The following is a 9,668-nucleotide window of genomic DNA, read 5'->3' on the forward strand; positions in this document are numbered from 1 at the left end:
TGCTGATAGTTTTCTTTTGTGGCATAATAGGCTAGTCATCCTTCTTATAGTGCAGTCTCTAGTGTTCTAAAATTCTGTGATATTGTAGTTGACCCCAATAAATCTGTCTGTCCAGCCTGCTATATAGGAAAGTCTCACCAATTACATTTTCCAGTCTCAAATACAGTTTACACTACACCCTTAGCTTTAGTTTACACAGACATATGGGGACCTGCCCCAATAGCTGATTCCTATGGAAATTTTCACTTCATAAATTTCATTGATGCTTTTAGCAAGTTTACCTGGATTTACTTCGTTAGATCACGCTCCCAACTTAAATCAGTCTTTAAATGCTTTCAACAAATGATTGAGCTGCAATTAAATGTTAAAATAAAAATGGTACAATCTGATAATGCTGCTGAATATGTGAGCTTGTCCAAAGATTTACAGATGCAAGAAATTCTTTATCGCTTTTCATGTCCTCATGAACACCAGCAAAATGGTGCTGCTGAGCGGAAGCACCAGCATGTTGTTGAAAACGGGATGACCATGTTAGCAGGAGCTGGTATGCCAATCAAGTATTGGGGGAAGCTTTCAGCACTGCAGTACATCTGATCAACTTGTTACCCACCCTGTGCTTGCTAATCAGTCACCGTATGAGAAATTGTTTGGCAAAAATGATGATTACTCCAGTCTTCGGGCTTTTGGCTGCTTATGCTTCCCACAGTTGTGGCCCTACAACAAGCATAAGCTAGAGTTCCGATCTTCCCCTTGTGTGTTTTTGGGGTACAACGGCTCCCATAAAGGTTATAAGTGCCTTACCGAGCAAGGAAAGTAGATAATCTCCCTCAATGTTGTGTTTAATGAGCATCAGTTTCCGTTTAAAGACAACAACTTTGCTGCCTCCCTTGGCGGCCAATCTGCTCTGCCACCAACACTTTCAGCCAGTGCTCCAGCTATCCCTACTCTCCAAAGATCTCCTTTCCCCACCATTGTGTTGTCTTCACAGCCAGCTTCCTCACCTTTGCCTCAACCGTCGCACTCCCAAGTTCTCCGTTCTGTTCCTTCCTTGTCCCCCTCTCCTTCTCTTTCTTTCTCACTGCAGCAGCTATGCTCCTCACAACTCATAACATCTTTTTCTCCTTCTGCACCCTCCAACACACTTATTCCTATTCCAATCTCTGATTTAGAAATTATTTTACCTGATTTGCCCCCTACTCAGCCACCTACTCTAAACACCCATCCGATGGTTACCCGAAGCAAAGCTAGCATTGTACGACCCCGAGCCTTTTTAGCACCGATTGAGCCGAGATCAGTCAGAGATGCACTGCAACATCCAGATTAGAAATTGGCTATGGATCCAGAATACCATGCTCTTATGCGGAATCAGACTTAGAAATTGGTTCCTCTGCCTTAAGGTCGAGAGGCTGTTGGCAGCAAGTGGGTTTTCCGGGTTAAATACAATTCTGATAGCACCCTCCAAAACCATAAGGCGCGGTTAGTAGCTCAGGGTTTTTCACAGCGACCAGGGTTTGATATTATTGAGACCTACAGCCCTATCGTAAAGCCTACTTCAATCAGGATTGTACTCACTCTTGCATTGTCAAAGTCATGGACCATCAAACAACTTGATGTTAACAATGCCTTCCTTCATGGTGAGTTGGCTGAGGATGTGTACATGAATCAGCCTCGGGATTATGAGATTGGCAATGGCAGTTTAGTATGCAAGCTTACTAAGGCCTTGTATGGCCTTAAACAAGCACCATGAGCTTGGTACTACAAGCTATCTACAGCGCTCCAACATCTTGGCTTCCTTGCTACTAAGTTTGATGTGTCTGTCTTCACCCGGTTCAGACATGACTCAACCACTGTAGTTCTTGTGTATGTCGATGACATAATCGTCACAGGTAGCTAGGATAAAGTTATTGATGATGTCATTCAACAACTCAACACTAGGTTTGCATTAAAGGACATGGGTAGCCTAAACTACTTTCTTGGTATTCAAGTGACCAGGACAGACGGTGGTGGTCTTCTCTTGTCTCAAGAGAGATATGTTAATGACTTGTTAAAGAAGGCTGAGATGCAAGATGGTAGGCCGTGCGTCACTCCCCTGCCATCAACGGTTAAGTTCTTTGCCTTTGGGGGATCTACCTTCAATAACCCGAAGCTCTATCGGTCTGTTGTGGGTAGTTTGCAATACCTTACCGTGACCAGGCCTGAGTTGGCTTATTGTGTGAGTAAAATCTCACAATTTGTGCAACATCCACTTGATAAATACTAGATACTTGTGAAATGTATTCTGCATTACATTCGTGGTACCTCCAACTTTGGTTTGCTACTGCAACCAGCAGATATCACCATTGTGGCAGCATATAGTGATTCTGACTGGGGAGGCGATCCAGATGATAAAAGATCCACTGGGGATTTTTGTGTGCTACTTGGGAAGAATCTGGTGTCATGGTGCTCTAAGAAGCAAGGGCTGTGGCTCGGTCAAGCACTGAGGCTGAGTATCGAGCTATAGCGGATCTGGTAGCTGAGTTGCTTTGGATTAAGAACCTGATGGTTGAGCTGCACGCAGAACTCCCAGCTCCTCCCTCTATATATTGTGATAATCTCAGTGCAGTACTCCTTGCAGCCAATCCCATTCTGCATTCAAAATCCAAGCACTTTGAGACTGATCTTCACTTCGTACGTGCCTTTGTGATGAAATGACTCATTGGTGTAAGCCATGTCCTCGGAACGGTTCAAGTTGCGGACATTTTCACTAAGGCTCTACCTAGTACTGCCTTTCTGCACTTTAGAGATAAGTTAATGGTTGTTGAGCTCCGACATTATACTGGGATTAGAGGACATGGATCGGATGAGGATGTCAATGGGCAGCGTAGTAGTGAATTTAATAAAGAGAGTGTCAAGCAGGGACCATGACAAGAATTATAATTTGCCTTGTACAAAGTTTGAAGCACCTAAAAAGTTTTGAAGATAGAGACCATGATAGTGTATGTATTAGTTGTGGTAGTGTATTAGGCGTGATAAGTGCATTACTGTGATGGTGCATTAGTTAGTTAATAAGTGTGTGGTTCTTGGTGTGCCACCTGACAGGGAGTCCAACTATTGTTGTAGTTACATATTACAGATATTCATTCATTCTATTCAAGCATACACAATTGAAAATTCATCTTCTCTATTTTCTCTTTGCTCTCTATTTCTTTCCTCATTCATCTTCTTCCCTCTAAACCTGGTACCTTTACGAAGAAAGGATAGCAGATGCTGTCAAATCCTAACCTCCGTGTATTCCAATGAGCATATCTCGAGCTATATAGGTCCAATTGATGCAGTCTCAACGGCGTTGGAAAGCTAACTTCAAGAGCTTTCCAGAAATATATGATAAACTATACTTCGCTTCCAGAATAATTGCTAAAACTGCATTAAACGTCCACTTTTGGCATTTAATACCCAAGAAGGACCAAGCCCAGCGTTGAATGCCCAAAACTAGCGTTCAACGCCAACCAGGGAGCAGAAGACAGCACGCTCACCCCTTAATGGGCGTTCAACACCCATACTCCAAGTTGAACACCAGGCTTGACCGAAGCACATGACCAAAGTAGGTCCAAAGTGGATTTTAGCACTCCTTAGCTTATCTAGTCTTATCTTTGTAATTTTTAAATTAAAATTATCATCTTTTAGCGTTAGTATCTCCTATATAAAGAGGAGATCACTTAGGTTTAGGAGTCATTCACAAAACATTATTTTCGTTTTCTTGTAAAGCATGAGTAACTAAACCTCCTTGTTAAAGTTAGGAGCTCTACTTATTCCTATAGATTAATACTATTACTCTTCATCTTCAATTCATGCTTGATTCAATTCTAAGGTGTTGTTTTCGTTCTTAATTCAATGAATCTGGGGTGGAACGATAGTATGATCCCTTATTCTACATGAGCACTTGTGATTCTCGACAGAGTTATCTTGCTTGGGCTACAACTTGAAAGCACTCCTCCTAAATTGCCCATTATCTGGGCCAATTAGATATGTGACATATAATCTGGTTAGTTTTAGGTAATTGAGGTTTTTGTGTTGCTAAACTAGATTTCTGAGCTTCACCCTCTGATCTGAAAGAATTGACTTTGTGTGTGGCGTTTTAGTAAGGTCAGGGGAGATTAACTCGCTAAGACATTAGGTTTTAATCACTAATGATTTGCCATGGAATGAATCACTCATTGTTGAATTAGTGAGCAAGAAGGATTAATCGAGATGGATGAGCATCTTCGAAGCCTTAATTGCTTTCATATATTATCTCTTTACCAATCTTTAATTGCTTTTCTTTACTTTCTTGTTTATGCGCATTCAACAACAACAACTCTCTCTTCTATTTGCCTGACTAAGTCCTGCAAGACAACTATTGCTTGCTCAATCCAACAATCCTTATAGGATCGACCCTCACTCACATGAAGTATTACTTGAACGACCCGGTGCGCTTGCTGGTGAAGTTGTGCGAGTTCTAATTTCGCGCACCATATTTTTGGCGCCGTTTCTGGGGATTGTTCGAGATTGACAACTACCGGTTGTCTTGTTACTTAGATCAGGTACTTTTTACTAATTTTTATCTTAATTGTGTTTTTTGTTAAAATTTTCGAACCTTCTTTGTTTCTTTTCCTATAATTTTTCAAAAAGTCATCTTAGTCATCTTTCTCTTTCTTTCAAATTTTTAAGTTTGGTGTCTCTTAGTAGTTTTGGTCAATTATTTTTTGTTCTCTTGATTTTCGAAAATTGTTCTTGTTTGCTTTCTTGAACTTTTGATTTCTATCTCGTTTTACCTTTTCTTTCTTTCTTTATCTTCGAATCTTTGTTACTTTCCCTTGTTCGATTTCAATTATTTTTTAAGTTTGGTGTTTTTCTAGTGTTTTTATTTTCTTTTTAAATTTTCAAAAAAAATATTTCTTTTACAATTTTTGAAAATTTTGCATCTTTTTCTTATCTTGATTTAAAATTTTAAATTTGGTATCCAGTCAGCAATCTTTTTGATTAATTTAATTTTCTTTAATCTTATCTTGTTTATCTTTCCTAATCTTTTGATCTTTTTCTTTGATTTTAAAATCTTGTTATCTCATCTTTATTTTAAATTCAAATTTTAAAAGTTTAGTTTGTCTTTATTCTTTCTCTCTTTTAATTTTGAATTTCAAAATCTTTATTTAATCTTTTCTCTTTAAAATTTTTTGAAAATCTTCAAACAACTTTTCTATCTTTATTTTTGAAATCATTTTAATTAATTGTTTGAAGTTATCTTAATTAGTTTGGTGTTTCTTTAGTTTTTCTTTCTTTCAAATTTGAATTTCAAAATCTTTTCTTATCTTATCTTGTTTCTTTCTCTTGATTTCTTCTTTCTAATTCTTGAATTTCAAAATCTTTAATTGACTTTTTCAATTTTCAAAAATTGCATTTTTAATTTCAAATCTTGCTTTATCTTGTTTTAATTTTAAAGGTTTAATACCTCTTTAATTTTTCTCTTTCTTCATTTTTTCGAAAACTTCATAATCTCTTTCTCTTTCTTTTATTTTCAAAAACTTTTTGAGTAAAACCTCCCATCTTTATTCTCAATACTCTAACTCATTTGATATCTTTATTAGAGTATTCTAACAGGGAGTTCTCTATACTCTAACATAAAGACTTCCTTCTTTTCCTTTTCTTGTTTTGTTCTTCTTGTTTATGAGAAAGAACAGGGATAGAGAAGCCCTTCTTGATCCTGATCCTGAACCTGAGAGGATCTTAAGGCAGAGTTTGCAACAAGCTCAAGCTAGCAGAGCCGTACGGAATCTCATAGACTCTCTAGAGCAAGCAGCTACAAATACAACTATATATGACAGCCAACCTAGACGTAAAAGGAGACGCAAGCAAAGTCCTTGGCTCTTATACTGCATCCACATCTGATTTCTATCGGTGCAACATCTTTATACCTGCCATTAGTGCCAACAACTTTGAGCTTAAGCCTCAACTGGTCACTTTGGTGCAACAGAATTTCCAGTTTCATGGACTCCTGCAGGAGGACCCCAACAAATTCATATCTGATTTCCTGCAGATCTGTGACATTGTCAAGATCAATGGAGTGAGCCCAGAGGTTTATAAGCTCATGCTCTTCCCCTTTGCTGTAAGGGATAGAGCAAGGCTATGACTGGATTCTCCGCCTAAAGAAAGCCTGGACACATGGGAGAAGGTGGTCAACGGATTTTTAACCAAGTTCTTCCCACCTCAGAAGATGAGTAGGCTTAGGGTGGAGGTCCAGACTTTCAGACAGAAAGAGGGAGAATCCTTTTATGAAGCCTGAGAGAGATACAAGTAGCTGATCAGGAGATACCCTCCAGACATGATCTCAGAGTGGACCATGTCGGAGATCTTATATGATGGCCTCTCCGAGCTGTCCAAGATATCACTGGACCACTCTGCTGGTGGATTACTCCACATGAAGAAGATGCCTGAGGAGGCGCAGGAGCTCATTGAAATGGTTGCCAATAACCAATACATGTACACTTCTAAAAGGAACCCTGTGAACGCTGGGGATACTCAGAAGAGATGAGTCATGGAGGTGGACACACTAGATGCCATTTTGGCTCAGAATATGCTCGTGTCCTAACAGATCAACATGATCTCCCAGCACTTGAGTAGGGTGCAGAGCTCAACTGCCAATGCTTAAGAGGCAGCTTATGAAGGAGACTGATAAACCACTATTTCATGGTTTATCTTATGCTTAATTGAGTGGATTTTATCAACTCTTTACCCACTTATTCATACTATTTGCATGGTTTTACATTTGCCTTTCTGATTTTATGATATGATTGAAAACATGCTTCTTTGGCCTTAAGTTCCCTATGTTTAATCCTCTCTTATTACCATTAGATGCCTTGATGTGTGTGTTAAGTGATTTCAGAGATTACAGAGCAGGAATAGCTCAGAGGATGGAAAGGAAGCATGCAAAAGTGGAAGGAATACAAGAAGTTGAAGAAATTGCTAAGCTGTCCAGCCTAACCTCTTCGCACTCAAATGGCTATAACTTTAGCTACAGAAATCGAAACGATGCGGTTCCAGTTGCGTTGGAAAGCTAACGTCCGGGGCTTCGATTTGATATATAATATGCCATAGTTGCCTTAACGCTAGGTGACGCGGTCGCGTGATTCACGCGGACGTGTCGCAGTGGCAAAAAACCAGCGTGGCAGATTTCTTCTCCAGCGATTTCTGGGCTGTTTTCGACCTAGTTTGCGACCCAGAAAACATAGATTAGAGGCTATAAAGTGGGAGAATACATCCATACACAGACAAGCTTTCATATTCACAATTTTAGGATTTAGATGTAGTTTTTAGAGAGAGAGGTTCTCTCCTCTCTCTTAGGATTAGGATTTAGGATTTCTCTTAGTTTTAGGAGTGCCTCTCAATCCCAGGTTCAATGTTCCTTTTATTTATTTTTCTAATTTAATTTATGAACTCTTCCATGTTACATTTGATATCTTTATTAGTGCTAATTGAGGTAATTCAGATTTATGATTGCTTTCTTTTATTTATTATATAAATAATTTGAATTTTTCCCTTTTGGCTTTGGTTGAGTCATTGGAGACACTTGAGTTATCAAACTCATTGTTGACTGAAAATTAGAATTCTTCAAGAATTAATTCGAGTTCCAATAACTCTAGCCTTTCCCAAGGAAAGACTAGGACCTGAGGAATAAAAATTAATTCATCCACTTAACTTACCTTCATAGTTAAAAGTTAACAAAGTGGGAGAAAAATCTAATTCTCATTACAATTGATAAGGATAACCACGATAGGACTTCCAGTTCTTATACCTTGCTAAGAGCTTTGTTATTTATTGTTTTAACGAATTGTCATTTAAATCACTCGTTCCTTACTTTCAAAATCCCCAATTTACAAGACTCATAACCAATAATAAGAACACCTCCCTGCAATTCCTTGAGAAGACGACCCGAGGTTTGAATACTTCGGTTATCAATTTATTTAGGGGTTTGTTACTTGTGACAACCAAAACGTTTGTATGAAAGGACTTTTGAAGGTTTAGAGACTATACTTGCAACGAGGATTTATCCGCAAATTTCTAGACCACGCAAAAGTTCTCTCGTCAGAGACACTGGTGACAACGCTTGGACCACCATGGAGGAAGTAAACTACATGGAAAACTCCTCCAGAAATTCCAATAATAATCCCTATTCAAATACTTTCAATCAGGGATGGAGGAATCACCCTAACTTCAGGTGGAGAGATTAGCCGAGGCCTCAACAAGGCTTCAACAACAATCAGGGTGGAATTAACTAGAACAGGTTCAACAACAGACAGTTCCAACCCTTTCAGCAACACAGAGCCTCTCTGACCTGACTACTATAGTCTCTAACCTCTCCAAGACCACTCACAGTTTCATGGTAGAAACTAGGTCATCCATTCGGAATTTAGAGATACAGGTAAGTAAGTTGAGCAGGAGGATACCCGAGACCCCCTCCAACACTCTTCCAAGCAAGACAGAGGTGAATTCAAAGGAAGAGTGCAAGACCCTCACTATGGAAGCTGAGGCCGAATCCAAGGAGGAAAATGATGCGGAGGATTTGAAGGAGAACAAGGCTCAGGAGGAGATTGGGAGTGTCACCATGCACGTCCCTATAGAGACCAAGGAGCCTGAAGAACAACCTTCTCCGAACATGCGAGAGGAACCTGAGGATGAGCAACTTGCTCAGTTCTTGGCAGTTCTCAGGAAGCTGCAAGTTAATATATCTTTTGCAGAGGTGTTGAAGAAGAAACCCCCTTATATGGCCTGCCTGAATAATGTGATTTCTGAAAAGACGGTTCTAAAGGGGGATAAAACTGTGGTGCTAACCAAAGAATGCAGCACCCTAGTCTGAAAGAAGCTACCTCAGAAGATACCAGATCCCAGAAGCTTCCTTATTCCCTGTACTATAGGGACCATCACATTTGTGAAGGCATTGTGCGACCTTGGATCAAGCATCAATCTTATGCCCCTCTCTGTGATGAGGAAGCTGGAAATCCAGGAGGTGCAACCGACTAAGATCTCGCTGGGGATGGCAGATAAGTCCCTGAAACGGGCATATGGATTGGTGGAAAACGTCTTTGTAAAGGTTGAAGACCTTTACCTCCCTGCAGACTTCATGATACTAGACATTGGGGAGGACAAAGACAATTCCATCATCTTTAGAAGGCCTTTCCTAGCTACTGCGAAGGCCTTGATTGATGTGTTAAAAGGAGAGCTGGTTCTGAGGCTATGGGAGGACTATATCCTATTTAAGATCCTTAACCCTCAGTCTCTCTCTGACAAAGGAGGTACTACTGCTCAACACTTAGTGTTCCAACCTTCTCTCTCAGTACAGAGCATTACGGAGCCCCCAGTCATCAAACCTAAGTTTAGTGTCAGGCATCCATCACCATGAGGAAGGAGGCACCAAGAAGAAGGTACCCAAGGGCTGGAGAAACAAGAAGATTCCAACTAAAGACCTCTCACCTAGTATGAGAGTTGTCTTCACTAAAAGTCCAGTCATTCCACACATTGTGAACTGAATCCTCTCTCTGGAGCATGTTGAGCTGATTCATGAGAGTACAGGAAGAAAGTTCACCATGAGGGGTGAAGATCTGAGCCCCTATCAACCTCCGTAAAGTAGCTATCCGTCAAGCTAATGACGGTAAAGAAGC

The 9,668-nt window shown here is 40.0% G+C and overlaps 2 protein-coding genes across 2 annotated transcripts; both read left to right on the forward strand.

Moving 5' to 3' along the window:
• On the forward strand, positions 1,952 to 2,500 carry LOC107610859 (uncharacterized mitochondrial protein AtMg00810-like). Its single transcript, XM_016312849.1, has 2 exons — positions 1,952 to 2,212; positions 2,261 to 2,500. Exons 1-2 carry the CDS (start codon positions 1,952 to 1,954, stop codon positions 2,498 to 2,500), a joined length of 501 nt encoding a protein of 166 aa, XP_016168335.1.
• On the forward strand, positions 6,353 to 9,409 carry LOC107610858. The gene is made up of 3 exons (XM_016312848.1): positions 6,353 to 6,472; positions 8,294 to 8,833; positions 8,945 to 9,409. Exons 1-3 carry the CDS (start codon positions 6,353 to 6,355, stop codon positions 9,407 to 9,409), a joined length of 1,125 nt encoding a protein of 374 aa, XP_016168334.1.

This window comes from Arachis ipaensis, chromosome B08 (genome assembly GCF_000816755.2).
Source record: "Arachis ipaensis cultivar K30076 chromosome B08, Araip1.1, whole genome shotgun sequence".
Classification (NCBI taxonomy): domain Eukaryota; kingdom Viridiplantae; phylum Streptophyta; class Magnoliopsida; order Fabales; family Fabaceae; genus Arachis; species Arachis ipaensis.

Coding starts and splice junctions, on each gene's coding strand:
- LOC107610859 (XM_016312849.1), top strand. CDS start 1,952: ATGGGTAGCCTAAACTACTTTCTTGGTATTCAAGTGACCAGGACAGAC. Junction 2,213..2,260: donor GGCCTGAGTTGGCTTATTGT/GTGAGTAAAATC, acceptor GATAAATACTAG/ATACTTGTGAAATGTATTCT.
- LOC107610858 (XM_016312848.1), top strand. CDS start 6,353: ATGTCGGAGATCTTATATGATGGCCTCTCCGAGCTGTCCAAGATATCA. Junction 6,473..8,293: donor CGCAGGAGCTCATTGAAATG/GTTGCCAATAAC, acceptor TAACTAGAACAG/GTTCAACAACAGACAGTTCC. Junction 8,834..8,944: donor TAAAGGGGGATAAAACTGTG/GTGCTAACCAAA, acceptor ACATTTGTGAAG/GCATTGTGCGACCTTGGATC.